At 45.9% G+C, this 22453-nt stretch overlaps 1 protein-coding gene and 1 long non-coding RNA gene across 2 annotated transcripts in view; one reads left to right on the top strand and one right to left on the bottom strand.

Annotated features, from left to right (window-relative positions):
• Positions 1 to 9285, bottom strand: part of LOC102978411 (uncharacterized) — a 16880-nt gene extending 7595 nt beyond the window's left edge. Inside the window, exon 1 of the long non-coding RNA XR_448501.4 lies at positions 9202 to 9285. This is a non-coding gene — a long non-coding RNA (uncharacterized lncRNA). The remainder of the gene's footprint in view (positions 1 to 9201) is intronic.
• Positions 9286 to 9327: 42 nt separating this feature from the next.
• LRATD2 (LRAT domain containing 2) lies at positions 9328 to 15033 on the top strand. Its single transcript, XM_007118750.4, has 2 exons — positions 9328 to 9402; positions 9996 to 15033. Exon 2 carries the CDS (start codon positions 10019 to 10021, stop codon positions 10955 to 10957), a length of 939 nt encoding a protein of 312 aa, XP_007118812.1. The 5' UTR covers positions 9328 to 9402; positions 9996 to 10018; the 3' UTR covers positions 10958 to 15033.
• Positions 15034 to 22453: the final 7420 nt, after the last annotated feature.

Below are 22453 nucleotides of genomic sequence, written 5' to 3'. Positions count from 1 at the left end.
CCCAGACCGGGGCACGAACCCGCGTCCCCTGCATCGGCAGGCGGACTCTCAACCACTGCGCCACCAGGGAAGCCCCCTTTACCATTTTTGTAGCCGTCCCTCAGAGCTATCTGAGCGCCTGCCCCCCAGGCGCTCCCTTACATTCTCAGCAAGCCTGAGGAATAAAACATAATTCTCAACTTTCAGGTTGTGCGTTTTTCTTTTTCAGTTGACAGTATGTATGGGAGGACATTTGAAATTTTAAATAGGGCTGTTGGGGAAAGCTCACCAAGAAGCTAACATCTGAGTCAAGACTAAAGAGCACACCGTGAAGATATCTGGGGAAAAGCGTTCCAGGCAGAAGGAACAGCAGATGTTGAGGACATGGGGGAGAAGCATGCCAACCGCGGGGGAGGAAGAGCAAGGGACAGTGCATCTGGCGGTGTGAGCGATGGGGCATCAGACTGGCAATGAAGGAGGCAGGCAGGGCTGTGGGGCTATTTTAGGGACTGATACCGAGCAGGACCCTGTGGAGCTCCTGGGCACAAAGCCTTTCTGTGTCCCCCATTTCTTTGATGACAGGAAACAGGCTTTATTCAGCCTCATGACCCTCCCTGAGTTCCAATGGGCAGGTTCAAGCAGTTGTTAATTAGGGAAAGGAGGGGATGCAGAGACAGGGGAGGAACAAACAGTCAAAAGAAACCATAGTGCAGCCTTGGGACGAGGTCCTGGTCCCGCATCAAGGGATGCACACAACACCTTTGAGCTGTTCTGCAGAGACTGAAACCCCCACCAGGTGGGAGAAGTTAACAGTTAATGGTTAAGGACAGTCTGCTGCCCACAAGCACGGAGACCCCAGACTGGTTGGAACCAGAAGGTTGATGATGCCCGACTCCCGCTTACCTCACCACCAAACCATCAGGAGAATGTCCACCAGCTGATCACACCCTCTTTGAACCATTCCTATAAAACTCCTCACTACCCCCTCTGTGTTGGGACACATAGTTTCAAGGGCATTAGTCTGCTGTGACCCCCTTTGCCTGGCAAAGCAATAAAGCTAATTCTTCTCTACTTCACCCAAAACTCTGTCTCTGAGATTTAATTTGGTGTCGGGGTAAGAGGCCGGATTTGGCTTCAGGACTTTGGCTTTTCTCCAAGGGAGACAGGGAGCCATAGGAGAGTTTTGAGCAGACCTGGCTAGGCTCGCTGTCTCACAGGATTGCTGGGGGCTGCTGTGTTGTGGATAGACTATAGGGGGGTGAGTCCTTCATCAGGATCCCTTGGCCCCAGGCCTAGAAGTGGTTTGGGGAAAGCAGACAGAAATTGGCTAACCAGATTTAGTGAGCCCAATGCCCCAGTTACTGGGTGGGTGGTCCCCCTAATCTGTCCTGCAGAAAGCTGCGCTGAACAAACACCGTCTTCCTCTCTCTTGTCGGAGCTCTTCTTCCCGGGAAGCATGAAGAATGGCCAAGGAAAGAAAAGGAGGCTGGGTTGGCTCTGCCGAAGCTTCTCTCGTTATTGACAGCCTTGTCTCTTCTCTGAATAGCTCATCCTCCCCTTCTTGCACAAGAAATACAAAATAATATTCTTAGAATTTAGATTTTTTTTTTTAAATCCCTACATTTGGATTTGCAGATATGCCAATATTTGGATTTGTAGAGCTGTAATTTAAGCTAGTCTCTCCCTTGGAACTGCCTGGTGAAATGCATCTTTCATGAGGCTTCTGCAGGAGCCCAGCTACAAGCTCAGACTCCCGGGCACAAATCAAACTCTGGTTCAACATCAACAATATAATGTCAGGGGTCTCCTAAAGCAGCCAGCTTCCAGGAGGCACAAGGCTTGGTGTTTTCCAACTGGTGAGCCCTCTTCCAGGAAAGGGTTAAAGGCTTCCTCACAATTTAGGCACAGGATTAATGCATGGAGAGCTGAAGGTCTGGGGTGGGTGACAGCCCCAGACCACTTCTCAGGGCATCTCCTCCACATCCCAAACCACAGGGCAGACTAGCTCTTGCCCAGCCTGCTTGAGAGAGCCTGTTCTGGGGATCTGAGGGGAAAAGGAAAGACAATGCAGAAGCCAAGGCAAAGGATGACACTCAGCAGCCTCTGTGCTCCCGTCCTTAATCTGAAGGTGGAGGAATCATTCAGCCAAAGTGCAAAACTGTTCCTGCAGGTTTTCAAGCCCAAGACAGGCTGGGAGGGTGAAGAGGGAGGGAGCAGCTGCAGGCCAGCCCTCACCTCCTGGAACGAATCCAAGTAAAAAAAAAAAAAAGAAAAGAATGAATGCCAAAAGCATGTAATATATTTATTGTCTCTTTTACTGGATAACCCAGTTTGCATAGCTGCTGCTGTATGCATAACCTCGCCTGGAGATGGCGACCCTTTATGAGAGTGAGGTCTGGACTAGAACACCTGACTCTCCTGCCTCCCCTCCCCCTTCCCTGCTCCACCCCCAGCAATATCCCCAATCCGCTCAGGGGCAGAAAAAGCAATGACCAGGACACGGAGCCACCAAGGTAGGGCAGCCAAGTGTCCCAGTTTGCCTAGGACATGGGACTTTCAGTGTGAAACCAGGATCATCTGGGCCAACTGTGACAAGTTGGTCACTACATCCAGAAGACAAAGCAGCCCCCTGGTCCTCAGACTGGCCAGTGTCTGGACGAACAACACACCTGCTGGTACTCCTGAGGCAGCTTGACATGGCGTGAAAAGTATGGACTTGGAGCCAGCCAGATTTGGATTTGAATCCAGCTTCTCCCACTTATCATCCATAAGATTCATACTCCTGAGCCTTTGTTTTCTTATCTGGGAAATGTAAAGAAACAGGATTGGTATGGAGATTTAGTAAGCTGATGCCCGTTAACAAATGGTTATTCTTTGGTTCCCCATATTAAAATCATCATCTGGCTCTAACATGGCCCTAACCTAGGGTTTGGTAGGTGTAAATAACACGTGGCATCTACACAGTCTTTAGGATTTTCGAGGTGCTTCCACATACACTGTCTCATGACGATTCCCAAGTGAGTGAGGCAAACTGTATCATGAGCCCCACTTTAGAGTTTGGAAAAGGAGGCCCAGAGCAAGTAAGAGATGGCTCCAAGGTCATGAACCCGGCAAACAAGACGCCAACCCAGGTCATGTGTTTTCTTTCTGCTATACCACTCACTTTCTATGTCTCAACAGAACCCCAGCTGTGGGTAGCAGGCACGGGGAAGTCTGGAAGTTTCCCAACATAAGGAAGTTGTGGAGGAACCTGTTTTCCAGCAAACTCACTCAGTTATCTGCCGTTGCAGTGAGCCTGGGGCCCAGCCCCGGGAACAGGCAGAGTTCCAGACTGCCTAAGCAGATAATTCTGCCCTCCTGTTCTGTACATTCTTGGGTTGAGCCATTTAAACAGAGATCTCCACTACACCTGCAGAGTCGGGGGCCAATGCCTTGTCAGGTAGAAACATCTATTCTCGATTATTCCCCTCTGCTCTGGACAGGAATACTGTGAGAGTAATTAACTGGCATTCAACACAACTTGTTTTTATTGAGTGCCTCCTCCAAGGAGGTGTGTGGAATGTGACACTTGGGTCACTGCCGGGGGAGGATGAAGCTACAGTATGGCTGAGAATTCAAATCTAACATTTGAATTGAATCAAATGGCTGCTCTTGGGGAAGGTGCCTCGGGGGCTTTATCCTTTGTTCACGAGGCTCCATCTGCAGGGAAGGCCTTTCCTCCCTATGGCCTGGTCATTTATAGGACCTGCTTCCTCTCTCATCCCTTTACAGTCCATTTCCCATAGGGCAGCCAGAGTGACAACCCTAAACCCCCAAAGCTTTCCCATGGCTCTAACTGCACCCCCTTATGACATACCTTCTCACTGACTGTGCTCTAGTCGCAGCCTTTTATCCCCCCTTTTTCCTAAACACTCCAGGTCCTTCTCACCTCAGGCCTTTGCTCTTGCTGTTTCCTGTGGAGGGAATGCGAGGCCACCTCCTTCTCATCCTTCCAGTCTCAGCCCAAGTTTCCCTTCTTTAGGAGCCCATCTCTGACCATTTGATCCAAAGTAGGCCACCTCACGCCTGCCACCCTCTCTGTAGCCACAGTTATTCAACCCCATTACCCTAGTCTATTTCTTTATGGCCCTTATGGCTCTCAGAAAGGAATATACACTTACTTAAACTTGTCAATTGTCTCCTCCTGTCAGCACATAAAAGCCATTAAGAGAAAGGACTTTGTCTACTGAGTCCGTGGCTTTTTATCTCTGGAGCCCAGTAAAGCCAGACACTCAAATATTTGTTAAATATTGAAGAATGTATTTGTCTCTATTTAAAACAAAGTGGTTATGAGCACAGGCCTTGAAGTCAAGCAGACCTGTGAGCTCTTACCAGCTGGAAGAAGTCACTTAGCCTCTCTAAACTTAATTGTCTTTTATAACAGAATTAGAAGCTCACTCAATGGTAGATGTCATTGTTAATTTTAGGGTTGTGTCACCCCCCACTAGTCCAAGCCCCTGATGGCAGGCACTTTAACATTCACCTTTGTATCTACATGTCTTGAAACTTTCCCTCAGCATCCTCTACTTTCCCTTCCTGTAGGACATGTCACACTGTCTTAAGGAGTCTATATATTTCATGGGGACATGAATACCTACAAAACCTAACACAGTGCCTGTTGTACTTGTAGAATAAATGTGTGGTGTTTAAGACTAACAGGTACCTAGTAGGTCTTCAAGAAATATATTTTGAATCAAGCTCTTTACTATTATTTTTTTATTGGAGTGTAATTGTTTTACAATGTTGTGTAAGTTTCTGCTGTACAACGAAGTGAATCAGCTCTATGTATACATATATCCCCTCCCTCTTGGACCTCCCTCCCACCCCCTCCCCCATCCCACCCATCTAGGCCATCACAGAGCACCGAGCCGAGCTCCCTGTGCTATACCGCAGCTTCCCACTAGCTATCTATTTTACACATGGTTGTGTATATGTGTCAATCCTAATCTTGCAATTCATCCCTCCCTCCCTTCCCCCACCCCCACCCAGGAGTCCACACATCTGTTCTCTACATCTGTGTCTCTATTCCTGCCCTGGAAGTAGGTTCATCTATACTATTTTTCTAGATTCCACATATATGTGTTAATATACAATATTTGTTTTTCTTTTTTTTCCCCCATCTTTATTGGAGTATAATTGCTTTACAATGTTGTGTTAGTTTCTGCTGTATAACAAAGTGACTCAGCTATACGTATACATATATCCCCATATCCCCTCCCTCTTGCGTCTCCCTCCCATCCTCCCTATCCCACCCCTCTAGGTCTTCACAAAACATCCAACTGATCTCCCTGTGCTATGCAGCAGCTTCCCACTAGCCATCCATTTTACATTTGGTAGTGTATATATGTCCATGCTACTCTCTCACTTCATCTCAGCTTCCCTTTCCCCCGCTGTGTCCTCAAGTCCGTTCTCTACGTCTATGTCTTTATTTCTGCCCTACCACTAGGTTCATCAGTACTGCTCTTTAAGATTCCATATATATGTGTTAGCATATGGTATTTGTTTTTCTCTTTCTGACTTACTTCACTATGTATGACAGTCTCTAGGTCCATCCATGTCTCTAAAAATGACCCAATTTCGTTCCTTTTTATGGCTGAGTAATATTCCATTGTGTATATGTACCACCATGAGGTATCACCTCACACTGGTCAGAATGGCCATCATCAAAAAAAAATCTACAAACAATAAATGCTGGAGAGGGTGTGGAGAAAAGGGAACCCTCTTACACTGTTGGTGGGAATGTAAATTGATACAACCACTTTGGAGAACAGTATGGAGGTTTCTTAAAAAACTAAAACTAGAACTACCATATGGCCCAGCAATCCCGTTACTGGGCATATACCCTGAGAAAACCATAATTCAAAAAGACACACGCACCCCAATGTTCATTGCAGCACTATGTACAATAGCCAGGTCATGGAAGCAACCTAAATGCTCATCGACAGACAAATGGATAAAGAAAATGTGGTACATATATACAGCGGAATATTACTCGACAATATTTGTTTTTCTCTTTCTGACTTACTTCACTCTGTATGACAGACTCTAGGTCTCCATCCACATCTCTACAAATGACCCAATTTCGTTTCTTTTTATGGCTGAGTAATATTCCATTGTATATATGTACCATCATGAGGTATCACCTCACACCGGTCAGAATGGCCATCATCAAAAAAAATCTACAAACAATAAATGCTGGAGAGGGTGTGGAGAGAAGGGAACCCTCTTGCACTATTGGTGGGAAAGTAAATTGATACAACCACTTTGGAGAACAGTATGGAGGTTCCTTAAAAAACTAAAAACAGAACTACCATATGACCCAGCAATCCCACTACTGGGCATATACCCTGAGAAAACCGTAATTTAAAAAGACACATGCACCCCACTGTTCATTGCAGCACTATTTACGATAGCCAGGTCATAGAAGCAACTGAAATGTCCATCGACAGATGACTGGATAAAGAAGTTGTGAATCAAGCTCTCTTTAGAAGACATTTTAAATATATGAATTAAAGAATAATACCAGATGTTATGTGATCAAGTGCTGACTTACATATAATCAAGTGATACAATGTATAATGTAGAAATTTGATGGCAGAGGTGGCCAACACAGGGGCTCCTAGGGTCAGTCAAGTAACTAGTAGGTGAGGTGGGTAGGACAGGGACTGGGGCCAACTGGAGGCTACATCTCATCTCCAAGGCAACCACTGCTCAGCTCTAGCTTTTTTGTTGCCATCCTGGAATGTGGGCCCAATGGTCTCATACATTAGCACTTTCAAGTGAATCTGAAAATCTGAATTTTTATGTGAGATTTCCCAGGTCTCCAAATTATTGACAGTTAATTTAAATTTATTAAACAAGCATTTGAGGTGAGCAAAGCTTGTTTGGGAGCCATTCTGTAACCTATGACCAAGAGCCCTGGGGGATCAGACGGAGGCTGGGCCCTAAACAGGCATTCATGGAAGAAGTTACACAGGAGACAGGTTATTGATATGTCCAAGAATTCCCCTAAAGCGTCCATCAAGCATTTATTGAGCACTTACTGAGTGCCAGGCATTGGGATATAAAAATGACTCAGAGCCTGTTCCCTCTGAGACTTTAGAGTTGGTCAGTTCAAGAACTGTTGTTGAGCCACAACCGTGTACCTGAACAGAGCTCATCAAGGAAATAGGCTAAGACACCTGGACAACAGGTGTTTCCTTACTCATTAGATCTGTGCCTCAGAGTGCTGGCAGCAAACTGTCATACTACCGTGTCCTTCTATGGATTCTCCCATCACCAGGCAAACTACCCAGTACCACCTAGGGGCAAAGTGGCCTACCACAGCTGATGGTAGCAGAGTTCCCCAGTCTAACAGACATGGGATGACTTGCCGTTGCCTCTCTCAGTCTAAACCCCCTCCCTCCCTGTATGGGCATCTACATGAGCTCACATGCTAGTGGCAAATACTAGTCAGGTAAAACAGCAGCTCCCAGAGCACGTGTTATCAAAAAGTCCAGGGAGGAGACTCATCTGGTCACACATGCCTGAGGCTGTGTGAAAATACTTAATCTATACAGCAGACATACAGAAGTCTCTTTTTGGTCTAACTTATACTGTGATCTTAGACTTGCTGAAGGACTAACTTCCATCACAGCCCTGCCAATATTGATTGTTGGGGCTCAAAAGTACATAAGTAGATTTCTTTTTTTTTTTCCCCTCAAACTAAAAAGGATCACAGTGTTGTTAGTATATTCCTGTTTCCACTGGTCAGTATACACACTGAATAATAGTGTTACCTGGAAAAACTGAGTGAAAAGAAACAGTGATGGAAAACAGGGTAGAGGAGGTCTTGAGCTGCATTCTTAATTCCACCAAGAATTACTTTGGGTGTTCCAGTGTTCCAGTGAAAGTCTAAGCTTGTTTATTGTCATCCCTCCACCCTGACTCCAATCCATTATTTAAAAAAAAAAAAAAAAAGAAAAAGAAAAACCACTTTGGTAGCTTCCATCTTAGGTACAAGAAACAAAACCAACATAAAGGGGAGAGGGAGGAACTGTCCTCTTGTAGTGGAGGTTAATAGGCAATACTAGTCTCCTGTCACTTCCTTCTGTAAGTCAGCAGGAAGGAAATATATCCACCGAGGGCCTCTGCTAATATGTTCTTAAAGACAATTAGGCAATTCCTACATCCTCTACCCCCAAAATAAATAAGCAGAGCTGAATGCTTTCTTTCACTATCCCATGTATGAACTGGTAACTCTCAAAACAACAATGGAGGTTATGAAATCTACTTTGTACTAACTTCGAGGGACATTATTAAGAGCCCGGGTCTTGGAACCAAGGCAGTAACTAAGTCTTCATTCTGTTTTATACTGTTTCCTTTCTGTGAAATTTTTTTTTTTTCTATCTGAAAGTTTCACAGGGCTTATTCTGGTAATACCTCTAAACGGAATCACTTCTCCAGCTGTCCTAGTACAAAATTCTGTTCTGTGACCTTTGGCAAGAAATCGGTTTCAGGAAAGAAAAGAAAGAAGCAAAAGTTTGTTTGCTTTCTAATGACTGTTCCTCCCTCTCCAGGTACTCTGGGGATGAAGAGACGAAGGGGAAAGGGAACAAACACCAAACTCTTAATCCCTCTCTCCTTTCTACACTGGCAGGTGGCGTTTGCTTTCCAACTCCATTTTAAAGCTCACAGCTCCGAAAAATACGACCTGAGCAAGAAGCGAGGACTCCACAACAAGGTCTTGCTCGAAGAAGGTAAGCAAGGAGCCTACTGTTTAGGCGCAAAGACCGCCAGTCCAGTTGGCCCGTCGGTTATTTACCGGCGGGATTTAAACCCGCTCTGGAGCGGGGGCGTGGCCTGGGCGGAGCTTCGTGGCACGTGTGGGCGGGGCGGAAGCGGGGATGCCTGAGGCTCAGCGCCGTGCAGCAAAGACCCGGGCTCCGGGAGCGAGCGCCTGTCTCTTTAAATGCCAGGGGCTGCTCTCCCGCCCTGGGAGCTCGGAGCCGGATCTACAATCCCGTCTCTCCCGCTCCGGCGCTTGTTGCTCGCCCGGCCCGAGCGGGAGCTGCCGCCGCGGCACCAAGGCTGCTTCCTTCTCCTCCTTCTAGGGAGCCCCACCTCCCCCAAGAGCAGGTTGAGGGGGAGAAGCGGCCCCAGGCGGAGGGAAGGGGTGCTGTGTGAAGAGGTGCCGCTCCCCACCTTCAAGTCTTGAGGCGCTGCGTAGCCGCGGGGGCAAGACATGCGCTGCTTCCCCCTGCCCAGCCTCGCAGCCGCTGGCTCCCGGAGAGGAGAGACTGCGGAGCCCACACCTGCAGACTCGCCCTAGAAGTCTCAGGGTGCGGCGGGGGGCCCCTCCCAATTCCCCACGGCCTCCACCTCTAGGCGGGTGAGTTTGCGCAGGTAAGCCGAGCTAGAGGGCGGGCGCGCGGGGGAGGGGCGGGCAAGACGGGAGGAGAAAGCACCGCAGGTGAGCCAGGTAGGGCGGCTCACCTGCCCAGGCCGCGCTGCGGGGTTCTAGCCGGTTTCCTCAGCGATGGATGGGGGGGCGTCTCTGGGGTAACTTAGGACCCTGAGGTGAAAGGAGGGGGCTAGGAAAGGGGAATTAAAGTTTCTTTTCCTTTCTCCCTCCTGCTTGGGATTGGCAGGTAGGGCGCTGGCGGAAGCGGTAGGAGTCGCTGATGCAATGGGCTTTTGCCCGGGCGAGGTGAAGGGCTGGGGGCGGGGGAGAGCTGGAGTTGCCCGGCCTCCTGCGACCGTGACCCTGGAGGCGGAAAAGTGAGGAAAATCTCGCCACATCTGAGACTCCCCGTAAAATGGCTCCAGGTGCCCGACACCCAACCTTTCTTCCTCCTCTTAAGAACAAATCGCACGTTTCACGGAAGGGCTCCTACATGGCTTCCATGCCTTCCTCTCCCAACAGGTGGTCTGAGCCCCTGTCCGGGGACCTGTGCCAATGACCCTAGTGGTGGTTTCGCTTTCTCCTCTCACGGCAGTGTGAACGTGTGTCCGCAGCGTGATGGGCAACCAGGTGGAGAAACTGACCCACCTAAGTTATAAGGAAGTTCCCACCGCCGACCCGACGGGCGTGGACCGGGACGACGGGCCCCGCATCGGGGTCTCCTACATCTTCTCCAATGACGACGAGGACGTGGAGCCGCAGCCGCCGCCCCAGGGGCCGGATGGCGGTGGCGGCGGTTTGCCCGACGGCGGGGACGGGCTGCCGCTGCCCTCGCCGCAGCCCTATGACCCGCGGCTGCACGAGGTGGAGTGCTCCGTGTTCTACCGCGACGAGTGCATCTACCAGAAAAGCTTCGCGCCGGGCTCCGCGGCGCTGAGCACCTACACGCCCGAGAACCTGCTCAACAAGTGCAGGCCTGGCGACCTGGTGGAGTTCGTGTCGCAGGCGCAGTACCCGCACTGGGCTGTCTACGTGGGCAACTTCCAGGTGGTGCATTTGCACCGGCTGGAGGTGAGCAACAGCTTCCTGACGGACGCCAGCCAGGGCCGGCGCGGCCGCGTGGTAAACGATCTATACCGCTACAAGCCTCTGAGCCCCAGCGCCGTGGTGCGCAACGCGCTGGCGCACGTGGGCGCCAAGGAGCGCGAGCTGAGCTGGCGCAACTCCGAGAGCTTCGCCGCCTGGTGCCGCTACGGCAAGCGCGAGTTCAAGATCGGCGGCGAGCTGCGCATCGGTAAGCAGCCCTACCGGCTGCAGATCCAGCTCTCTGCGCAGCGTAGCCACACGCTCGAGTTCCAGAGCCTGGAGGACCTGATCATGGAGAAGCGGCGCAACGACCAGATCGGTCGCGCCGCGGTGCTGCAGGAGCTCGCCACGCACCTGCACCCCGCCGAGCCGGACGTAGGCGACAGCGACGCCGCGCGGACTACGCCGCCTCCCGGGCGCCCCCCCGCGCCCGCCCGGGAGGAGGGGGACCGAGAGGCGGTGGTTCACTGACGGGCGAGCTGAGAGCGGAGCTGTGTGAGGGAGCTGTTTGTAGCCGCCGCCGCTCCCTCCCTCCTCCACCACCTTCTGGGCCCCATCTGGGCTCCTGGGCCATGTGGAAAACGGAGAGTTGGCGAAAAGCGCAGCCAGCTGTGGCTTGAGTTTGTTATCTTGCACGGAGGAGGAAGAGGGAGCAGGCAGGAGCACTCGGCAGGCCGGGGCGCTTCTCGGCTTCTTGCCCGCCGGCTCAGTCTGCCTTCCTTTCCCGAGGTGAGGCGCACTGTGGACTTGCCGGACGCTTAATCCCTGCTGGACTTGCGTCCCGAAATCGACGCCTCTTATACACTTAGGGGTGGAGAAAAGTTCAGAGTACCAGTGCCTGCTGTTGCCTTCCGCCCGCTTCCCCTCCTACCATGGGCTTGGAGGATGCCCTGTAGTAAAGCCAGAGCAGGTCTGTGGTGGTGCTACCTCCAAAGAGCAGTGTGAGGGGTCTGGGAAGCTGGGGTGATTTATCTTGTGTTTTTTTCTGGGGTTCAAGGCTAGTAAAACCAGGACCAGGTCTGGGAGCCGCAGACTGAAATCAAGCAGCCCCCTGTGAAGTGTAACAAATAGTTGAGTACACTTGGGCTACAAAACAAAGATTTTGCTACTTGCCCCCTCCCCATCCCCAAGCGATCTGTCTTTTGGAGCTGGCTTCCAGCTGAGTCTCCTGGGCCATCGCCACTTCCCAGGTTACATGTAAATCATTGTCAGGGGCCAGCTAAAGAAAGGATTCAGTTTCGGTTCTGTTCTGCTGCCTTTGTTTCTCGCTTGCTATTGTAGGCACTTGGAGCTGCGGTATTTGTTATCAAAGGAGGGAATAGCCCTTTGTGTCTCTGATCTAATTAAGCCTGCTTGGCCATGTTCATCCCCAGGTCACACGGGAGGTTGGCTGCTGCCACCCCATAAGGTATCCACTACAGAAACAGCCAAACAGGGTTGCCCTGGCAGGAATCAGTCAGTTTCCTGTCCATTCCCCCACCTGACTCTCTTCCTGAATAGTGAAGGTAACTTTTTTTTTTTTTTTTTAATTTAAGGCTTTGGTGTGGTGGTCCTGTGAATTTTTGTTTTCCTTCACTGCCTCATTCCCCTCACTCAGTTTTGTTTTGCTGGTGGTAAAATCTTAGGCTTGAGGCATATTTCAGTGATAGTTGTTTATTTTGCTAGCCACACTCGATGCAATTTAATTCAAGATGTAAAGTCTTGTTATATTGCTGCAGTCTTCCTTGTCGCTTGGAGAACACTGCTTCAGAATGCTTTCTCAATGAAGAGGAGTGACAGCAATCATAAATAAATGCAACCTGGTGTAGTCAGCGCCAGATCTGGTGACAGTCCTAAAGCATGGATTGGTGATTGTGGGATCTGTCCGAAGCAGGATGGCTGATACTATTTGAATCTGCTGCTGTGTTTGCTTTACTCTGAGGCTTTAAAAAATGTGTACAATCTGTCCTTTGTTTTCGTGTGAGCTCTTTAATGATGTGTGCCCTTGATTTCAGAATCCTTCTCTGCTGCACATTGGCATTGCTAATGCTGTCTCAAAAGTTGAGTAAAGTTTCTTTTTTTTCTCTTGGGAATCATTATAGATTACACTGAACAAGTCATTTTGTGACCCAATTCTTACAGCTGGAGTAGACTCATACTTGAGTGTTCTACGGTGGTGGCCATCCTTAGGCCTCCTGCCTGGAGATCTTTAAATCAAGGCAACAAAACTTGAAGGATTTCCTTGTACACGTACTTTTTTTTTTTTTTTTTTGGTATGCGGGCCTCCCTCTGCTGCGGCCTCTCCCGTTGCGGAGCACAGGCTCCGGATGCGCAGGCTCGGCGGCCATGGCTCACGGGCCCAGCCGCTCCGCGGCACGTGGGATCCTCCCAGACCGGGGCACGAACCCGGTTCCCCTGCATCGGCAGGCGGACGCGCAACCACCGCGCCACCAGGGAAGCCCGTACACGTACTTTTTTTAAACTTGGGAATTTGAGGCCATAATTTTTAAAAGCCTAGACCTTTATAGCACCTCAACATGAAATTATTTCATTACAAGGGCATTAGCTATGTTCTGTGTTTTCACAGGAATCCCCAAACAGGTCCTGTCACTGTTAAAGATGAACCACACTCAGCCCTGGTCCAAGAATCTGAAGCGTCAGTCTCCTGTTGGAAATGTTGATCTAGTTTTCTTGTTTAATGATCTCGCAGCTTTGTGTTTGTATTCTTTTGCTCATGGAAAAGCGGAGCAAGGTAAACGTGGGTAAAGACATTTAGGAGAGCCTTCTAGATTTGGATTGTCTTTTTATGTTTAACACAATCAAGGGAAAGTTGAATGTAATGACATTGTGCAGACAGCAAGAGAGAAGAACAGAGCAGCACTGTCTAGCAGCTCTGGGCTAGCCAGCCAGCTCTCTTTTCCACTGCCCGGTCTCTGTCTCCCTCCTTCACCCCTCAATGGAAAGTGAATGTCATTGGTCACACCGAGGGACAGCAGTGACTCTGTTACAAACAGCTTTGTGAGAAATCTCAACTTGAAGGAAGAACTGTAAAATCCATATCAGTAGTAGCATTCTCCCTCTAGAGAAGAGGTTTTTGATAACAGGGCTTGAAAATGATCTAGAAGAGGAAAGACCTACTCCAGATGCTGCTTTATCACGTGTTTTTACAGGGTACCAGAGATGTGAAGTAAGTAATGCTTCGGAACAGCATTCTGTTGGAAGTTTTATTAGGGTCATCATGCTTAAAGTAAAGCACCAACCAGCCACTTGAAGGTTGCAAGGAAAGGGGACTGAATCAACTGTTGGCATCTTTCTTGAAGATGGCAGTGTTGTGGATAAGAGTTTTTAATGTCCAGGCAATGGCTACATCTGGCACTTTAAAATATATATATATATTTAATAATTTTTGTTTCTCCTTAGGACTAAGACTCTAGAACTCTTTTGTACTGTCAATTACGGATGCTCTTTGAAGGCAAGGAATATTGATTCTAATGTTCTTTAGAAGCTCTGGCAGGGATAAGCAGGACACCCAACTGGAACGGATGCTAAATATAATCAGACAAATTATATTTTCTTACTTGAGCAAATATTTTATTGAGACTGCTTATGTATGGCAAAGGAGCCTACAACTTCGGCTACACAACTTTTTATATTGAAAGAACTCATACTTTTTGTAGTTTTATTCTACATTTAATTTAAAATGACTTTATAGCACTAACAAGCCTAGCAGAAGACTTTACTCCAGACCTTTAAGGAAATTTTTAGTTTTTATGAAAAATGACACTTCAGTAGTTAAATTTCTCATGTCTTTGCTGCTTCTGGCCCTAAGAGCACCAGTCGACAACCCCATAACCACATGGAAACATATTTTTGGAAGCAAAACTTTAATTTTCTACAACATATGCTATGGAGAGTGAAGAAAATTTAAGGATTACTTGTTTTCTATTTTTTTTCTCTTAACAAAGTGGAATCCACTGTGTTGAAGACTCTTGATATTATGTGATTGTCTAACCATTGTTTTTTTGTAAATCAAAATAAAATCTAGTGTGATCATCATTGAAAGGATTTGTTTGGAAAGTTACATTTTATTTGTGAATTTTTTTTTTTAATCAGGGTAACTATAAACTTGACTGGTTTATTCAGCTTTTCATTATGTTTTGTTCTTAGCGATACTTGTGACCCATGGAGAATTACATTGACTAACTTGATAAATTTCACATGTATTTTATTTCCTAGTGAATTGTGTAAACTTTATTTTTGTTGAAGATTGTATGTTAAATCAATGTTATGTTCTCACACCACTTCTTGAGAAGGAGGTTCCGATTTGAAATTGTATCATTTCCTTCAAAATGAAGGGCAAGTGCTTAGTTAAATAAAAGATTGATGACATCTTTTAAACCATTTCCTCCTCACTATGTCTTATTAAAATAGAATCTGTCAAGTCCTTTTGAAAAATGCTCTGAGGGTTTCCAATAAACCATTCATTAGAGTTAACTATTTATATATGGTTTTTTTTCCATTTGTATACTTTCTGCCATTTTTTGGTCCAAATCCAAGCTCCTCGGCTTAACTGCAATTTTTCTGAAATAGTAAGTGTGTTTCATCTTTACTCAATAAACATTTTGATGAATTCATTTAGTGACTGAAAACCCTCCCTGCATTTATTTACTGTGTGGGAATTAATCACCTATTGCTTCTAGGCTCCATGTTCATGAAGAACGTCTTGTGAACATAAATTTTCAATACCCATTGATTTTTTTTCAGGATCAGTGCAAACGTTGCCAGAAACCCCACTCACATTTTGGAGTCTGTACTGGGGAGGTTTGGTAATAAGATCAGTAACCCATGTTGCGTCTTAGATGGTTTCAGAATCCCAGACAAAGGGAATGGGTTCGCTGAGTGATTTAATTACAGAAAACAGGCGCATGTGATCAAGTGGCACTGCTGACATGATAAAGGATGCAGGTGCCAGCAGTAGGTATAGGAGCAGATGTGGCCTCTGGGACTGGCGTGTGGGAGGTGACCAGCACCTGAAGTCACCTACCACAGTCCTGTGAGGCTCAAAAACCTGGGCTCCATCAACAGGCTCCCGTGAGGATTTTAAATAGGAAGAGTGTTGAATGCTGAAGGTTATCGAGAGCTCAAGCAGCAGCGAGACCATTTTTCCCTAGAGTGGTTGTCCTTAATTTATCATGGTTCTCATTGCACAGGAAAGTAGAGGGAAGGGAGCCTAATATAGAATGTGCGTATATTTTGGGGTGATTTTGGTGGAGGCCGCTGTTCCTCTTTCTCCTAAATGGACTGAGTTTGCTTAATGTAGGAAAATGACGTGTTTGGAAGTGTTTAAAAGGACCTCCAAAATGAACAGGCCCAAAATGTGTGCAAAAGGGCTTTTATTTCCATTTACTGAGTTTCCTGGAAAAACTGCTTATTAAACACAATTTTATCTGCACAGTAGATGCAAGAAAGGTTAGTGTCTGTGATGTGCGGTTACAGCAAGGTACTGAGTATGAAGGGCTAGAGGATGCTGAGCCCTAGACGAGATACTAGAACATATAAAGTTTAGAGATGAACAAATACTTTAGATAATCTCTACCCCTGAGCTTGTTTCGAAGGGGAAATCAAATTTCACTCATACATGTAGAACAAATATAATGAAAGGTGGTCCTGTGAAGTGCTGATGGTTGATCGGTATTCAAATAAAGCAGATATGTGTAGGTTTAATTGGAGTACTCAGAAATTGGAGAAATCAGATCAAAGCCCTGAAGGTACAACAATGATAGAGGAAAGGATGTAACTAATATAACTAATATTCACAAAGTATTTAATGGGGAGTCTCCTAAATTCCAATGCCTAAGGTAAACCAGATCCACAGTGTCCGTCCTCATGTGACTTACTTTCTCCTCCTCATGTGACTTACTTTCTCCTCATGTGACTTACTTTCTCCTCATGTGACTTACTTTCTAATAGGTAAGACAGATAACTACTTACTACCAAAATCTTCACAAGAAGGAATTTGGAGATGTGATAGGTGCAGTGAAAGAAATGTGCAGGGTGTAGGGAGAGGCTCTCTCTCCATCACTGGGTCAGTAGGCTTCCCTGAAGATGCATTTATGCTGAACTTTGGAAGAGGTAGAGGAGAAAGCCAGGTGCTCCAGAGTGGACACTGATTACATTAATTCAGGGAGGAAGGCTGGGGAGTGAATGAATGAATGTTGAGTGCTCTCAGAATGCCTTTGCTTAATGCGCCAGTGGTAGCCATTTCTCCTTGGGGTTCCCTTCTGCAACCTGTTGTCTAATTCAGTGTATCTGACACTTAACACAGGAACAGGCGGAGATACTCTCAAAAGTTTGAGTGAATGAATGAATTCGGAAGTTGGGATTTGTTGGTCTAGAAAGCCCTCCTATTAACTCAAGGTGATGTCAGGACTGTGGTTTGAAGAGGTGAAGTCGCGGTGGTTTTTAGGATGGATTGAACAGGGAGAGCAAATGTGACTCTGTCCTCCCCTCTTCCAGACCTAGAGGCTGTACTGCTTATGCTATTGATGGCTTATATTGCCAGCCAGGTAATGATGTGTGTGAATTCGGGCCTTTGCCCAGTGCAGGTGAAAGGAGAAGTGGCCAGGCTAGGCTTGATGGGAACAGAGGTAAGCGGAAGCAAGAGGTTTTATAGCCTGCGCGCCATAGCCTTGGAGCCATGATTGAAATAGAGGTTCTTTTGTACAGTTGGCTAACACAAGCCACTGCTATAATAGAGTCTCTCATGCCTTGTCTAGTGTGGCCATAAATGACTCAAAAGATTAGCTCACTGCTCTTTTGGGAAACTTGTGCAACAATGTAATTAACTCCCAAGGTTTGAGTATCAATATTCCTTGCCTTCTTTTTAACCTCATAACTTTGAGGATTCTCAGTTGTTAGGCTAAACTGGAGGTAGAGGGTCTGGTCCTAGGCCCACAGAATCAAATAGCAGTTAAGGCTTGACAGTCAAACTACCTGGGTTTCTCTACTTCTGGCTCTGCTGGTAACCTTGGGAGAAATTAGACACCTGCTTGGAAACTTTATTTCTTCCTATGTGCAATGTGGCTTATTGCATTGGTCAATTCAATTCTGAATATCAGTTGTATTTGTAAAATAATATGATACATGTAATATAGTAATAGTATCAACTTCAAATGGTTGTTTTTGAGTCCACGATGAAACAATGCACATAAAGCCCAGATCATTAGCTACTGAGATTAAGTAGAAAAAATCTGGGATATTATAGGTGTTCAAAAGCCTTATTCAAAATAAAGTTACTGTCTGGGAGAGAGAAGTCTTCCCTTTAGTCTTAGAGAATTTCTTAGCTAAATAACTCTAGTTAATACGTAAGTTGTTGAGCTCCTGCTGTAGTGTTTGAAAAGTTTCTTGAGATTTGATCTTTAATAGAAGAACCATTTAACTTGTTTCTACATTTTATATGTTTAGTCATTAATTCAACAAGTTATTTCCTGTGAACTTCTAAGGTGCTAGGTGCTGGAGAGCCAAGAGGGGATAAGAAGGGATTATTGCAATAGATAGTAATATTGACAATGACGAGGTCACCTTGCCTGCACTGTCCTATTTTAATCATCACAATAGCCTTTCTGGACAGATACTAATATCTTCATTTAATAGCTGAGGAAACAGGTTTAGAGAAATGGGGTGATTGGTACATGGACACGTAACTAATAATCGACTGCTTCTGGCCAGGAGCAGGAATGCTGGTCTTCCAAGCCCTAGGCCATGGTTCCTCCACTGAGAGATCATCTGACCACTTCCACCCCTTTGGCTCCTCCTCCCTTCTCCTTACCCTGGGAGAATGCATAACACCTTATTCTGCTCCAACTTTTGGCATGCAGCATGATCTGAGTAGCACACATATTTTCACTCTTGTTGCAGCAACTCTGGAGCAAGTGACTCTGGGAGGCAAAAAGAGACAGGAAAAAGAGGAAAGGCAACTCTCAGCCATGAGGAATTTTACGTCCTTATCCATCCTGCGTAATAGTGACAGGGCTAAGGTGAAATTGGCCAACCCATAATTATGCCCCCTTCCCTGTGGCTGGGCACTGTGACAGTCCCTCCTCAAACTGCCTCTCTTCTCTCTGCCCTTTTGTGACTCTTTTTACCCCTCCACGCTGAGGTCAGGTCACACAGGCCTGCTTCCAGCTGACCTGCTATGTGACCTTGACAAGTTAGTAACTTTTTTAAGCCACCTTGACTTATTTAAAAATTAGTGCCTCCAACATAGAGGCGTTCACTGGCTTACACGAGAGAAAGTAAATCAAGCACATATGGGACACTTAGGTGTGATGGTGACCATATTGGTTGGCTCTGCCACAAATGGCTCTGTTAAGAGTATATGACCTTGGACTTCCCTGGTGGCGCAGTGGTTAAGAATCCACCTGCCAATGCAGGGGACATGGGTTCGAGCCCTGGTCCAGGAAGATCCCACATGCCGCGGAGCAACTAAGCCCGTGCGCCACAACTACTAAGCCTGCGCTCTAGAGCCCGCAAGCCACAACTACTGAGCCCGCATGCCACAAATACTGAAGCCTGCGCACCTAGAGCCCGTGCTCCACAACAAGAAAAGCCACCGCAATTAGAAGCCCGCGCACCACAACAAAGAGTAGCCCCTCTCGCCGCAACTAGAGAAAGCCTGCGGGCAGCAATGAAGACCCAACGCAGCCAAAAATAAATAAATAAATTTACATTAAAAAAAAAAAAAGAATATATGACCTTGAGGAAGTCCCTTTACCCTCTAGGACCCTGGATCTACGTTTCTGTGTGTGGAGCACCCAACTCGAGCAGGAGTCTAACAAGATTCCAAGTGCAACTTTGAGATGGTTATAGTAGTTGCTCTATTTACTTATAATTAATTAATACTAATTAATACTGATTCCTTGGCCATAACCCTAAACCTCACCTCATTCATATAAAAAATTAATATGTAAAATGTAAAAATGTTAGTGATAGTAATAATATGCTTTTATTGTGAAAAGTAGGAACTGTACACAAAACTGTTTTTTGAGAATTGGCAAATATTTTTATGATCTTTCATATTAGAAGTCCAAATCTGGGCCATGGATGAGGAAAAAGATGATGATAGAAATAAATTAATCCATGTCTCCTTTATTTTGGAAAAAGTTTAGAATTTTTGTTTGTTTTTAATTTTTTGATTTTGCTTTTTGAACACTGATTCCTCCCCCCATTCCCCCCTCCCACACACACTCGAGTACATTTCTCTTTGCTACCTGGCTCTACTCTTGGCCAATACATCATACCCATGAGAGAATTCTCCTTTATCTTCAATAGATAGGCGTGATTTATTCTACTTTATTTTAATGGGGTCTATTTCTTTTTGTATTTGAGAAAGCAAGGTTGTTCATAAAGCCATAAAACATCACATGGTGGCAGTTCTTTGTGCTGACATCTATTTTACTACTTTAAAAAATACTAATAGACTTAATTTTTTTAGAGTAGTTTTAGATTTACAGAAAAACTGAGTGGAAAGCCCAGAATTCCCATATAACCCCCCTCCTAACCACACAGCCTCCCCTTCCATCAACATGGGTATCAGAGTGGTGCCTTTGTTACAATGGATGGACCAACATTGCCTCATCATTACCAACTGTAGTTTACACTAGTTTTCACTCTTTGCGTTGTACATTCATTGGTTTTGACAAATGCATCCACCATTATAGTATCATACAAAGGAGTTTTACACAAGACATGTTCTTTATCTCTTTCCCTTCCCAAGATAAGAATTGGACTATTTTCAGCTGCTCTTATCAAACCTTAAGAGACACTTCTCTGCTGGGCCCTTCTGCTTTCTTTGCCCTTCCAACGGACATTCCTGGCTAGAACTGTGTTCATTCATTCTTTAAGTATTTATTGGGGCCTACCAGGCAATGTGCTATTCACTAGAGCTAGAAATAGGAATGCCGCAGGGTCCCTATGCTACACGTGCCTACCCACATCCGCTGAGGAAAACAGGCAAACAATGAATGCAATACCTTGTGATTAAAGTGTGATGGTGGAGGATAGGTAGGCATTAGGAATTATGGTGGCACTGGAGGGGCAGGGCGTCTGGTGGCTAACCCCTCATAATGGGGTGGGGAAGGGTCCAGGATAGGCTTCCTGGGTAGACTTAAGCAGGTAAGGGGAGGTATTATCAGAGAAAAATTCTGACATAATCCTGCTCCCATCTCATCAATCCTGTATTTTAGGAGTAAGACACACATCTGTCTTTGTATGTGGCTGGGGTGGGTGATGGGGGGAGGAGATTTTGAGGACAAATACTGTAAATTGCTTAGCAATTCCTTTTTTCTTTTTCATAGTGCTGATATAGATTTCAGCCCACTAGGGCACATTATCGAAAACTCTGAAAGGATATTAAGTCAAAGTGTTCTCTTATCTTTAGCACCATTATCCAGCTGACTTTGGGCATAGCCAAGCAGTTCCAACATGGTGAGGATTTAGGCTGCTTTCTCTGTGTTTTGAAGGAGCTGAGAGGCACTGGGGAAAACATTGCCTATGGTTGGAATTAAGCCTGGGCTGACACCCCAGCACCTCCCTTGCTACACCACCTGGACAGATGACCTCCCCTGGCTTGGGAGGCTGCATTGTATTCATTTGTAAAGTGGGCATAATATGTCACCTACCAAGCAGGGTTATGGAGTTAGTGGTAATATACATAAATTACCCAGAAGTGGTCCTGGCAGGAAGGTATATGCTCAGGGATTGGTTGCTGTCATTATCTATTTTCTCTTTTTCTGTTTTGCCCAGTGTTCATGACTCAATCCCAAAATCTCACAGATGAATTTCAGATTGGAGCAGGTTAAGCCAAACAAACTTAATCAGAGTTAAGATGGTCAGAGGTGGTGTAACATCTGGTTTCGTAATGGTTAACACCATCTGGCCCCAGGTCTTTGGGAGAAAATCATAAATATGTGTGTACACACACACACACACACACACACACACACACACACACACACACACACATATATCAACAACCCAAGTGCATTTGACTCTGGTTTCTATCCAGCCTGACAACCGAAGAATTGAAGCTCTGGACTTTGGTATCATCACAAAGCTACAATCACTTTCTTACTTCCCTAGTTAATGTCTCTCTCTACCTGCCCTTTAAGCCTATGGGTATTTTTATTAATGTAATTTTATCACTTTATATCTTATTTTACTTTTTTGGCTGTGCCACACGGCTTGCAGGATCTTAGTTCCCCGACCTGGGATCGAACCCCGGGCCCCTGGGAGTAGAGGCACTGAGTCCTAACCACTGGACCACCAGGGAATTCCCAACTTTATATTTTAAAAAATATGTGCTTAATATAAAAGAAGTTCAAATACCAAAGTATACATAGTAAAAGTGAAGGATATCCTCCACTGTCTTTTCTCACCCTGTTCCACCTCTAACCAAGGGTTATTGGTATTAAGTGTATTGTGTGTTCCTTCTAGACTTTTTTTCTGTAAACATTCAGATATGTTTATCTGCATATATTCTCCCAGGTATTTTTAAAATTTTATTTTATTTATTTTTTATACAGCAGGTTCTTATTAGTCATCCATTTTATACACATCAGTGTCTACATGTCAGTCCCAATCTCCCAATTCATCCCACCACCACCCCCAACCCCTGCCGCTTTCCCCCCTTAGTGTCCATATGTTTTTTTCTCTACTTCTGTGTCTCAATTTCTGCCTTGCAAACTGGTTCATCTGTACCATTTTCTAGGTTCCACATATATGCATTAATATACAATATTTGGTTTTCTCTTTCTGACTCACTTCAATCTGTATGACAGTCTCTAGACCCATCCACATCCCTACAAATGACCCAATTTTGTTCCTTTTTATGACTGAGTAATATTCCATTGTATATATGTACCACATCTTCTTTATCCATTCTTCTGTCGATGGGCATTTAGGTTGCTTCCATGACCTGGCTATTGTAAA

The sequence above is a fragment of the Physeter macrocephalus genome, chromosome 15, assembly GCF_002837175.3.
Source record: "Physeter macrocephalus isolate SW-GA chromosome 15, ASM283717v5, whole genome shotgun sequence".
Lineage (NCBI taxonomy): Eukaryota > Metazoa > Chordata > Mammalia > Artiodactyla > Physeteridae > Physeter > Physeter macrocephalus.
Note: the sequence above shows the minus strand (reverse complement) of the source record. Positions and strands in the feature narration are given on the sequence as shown.

Bases quoted from the DNA above. Each gene is read 5' to 3' on its own strand.
- LRATD2 (XM_007118750.4), top strand. From the start codon at position 10,019: ATGGGCAACCAGGTGGAGAAACTGACCCACCTAAGTTATAAGGAAGTT.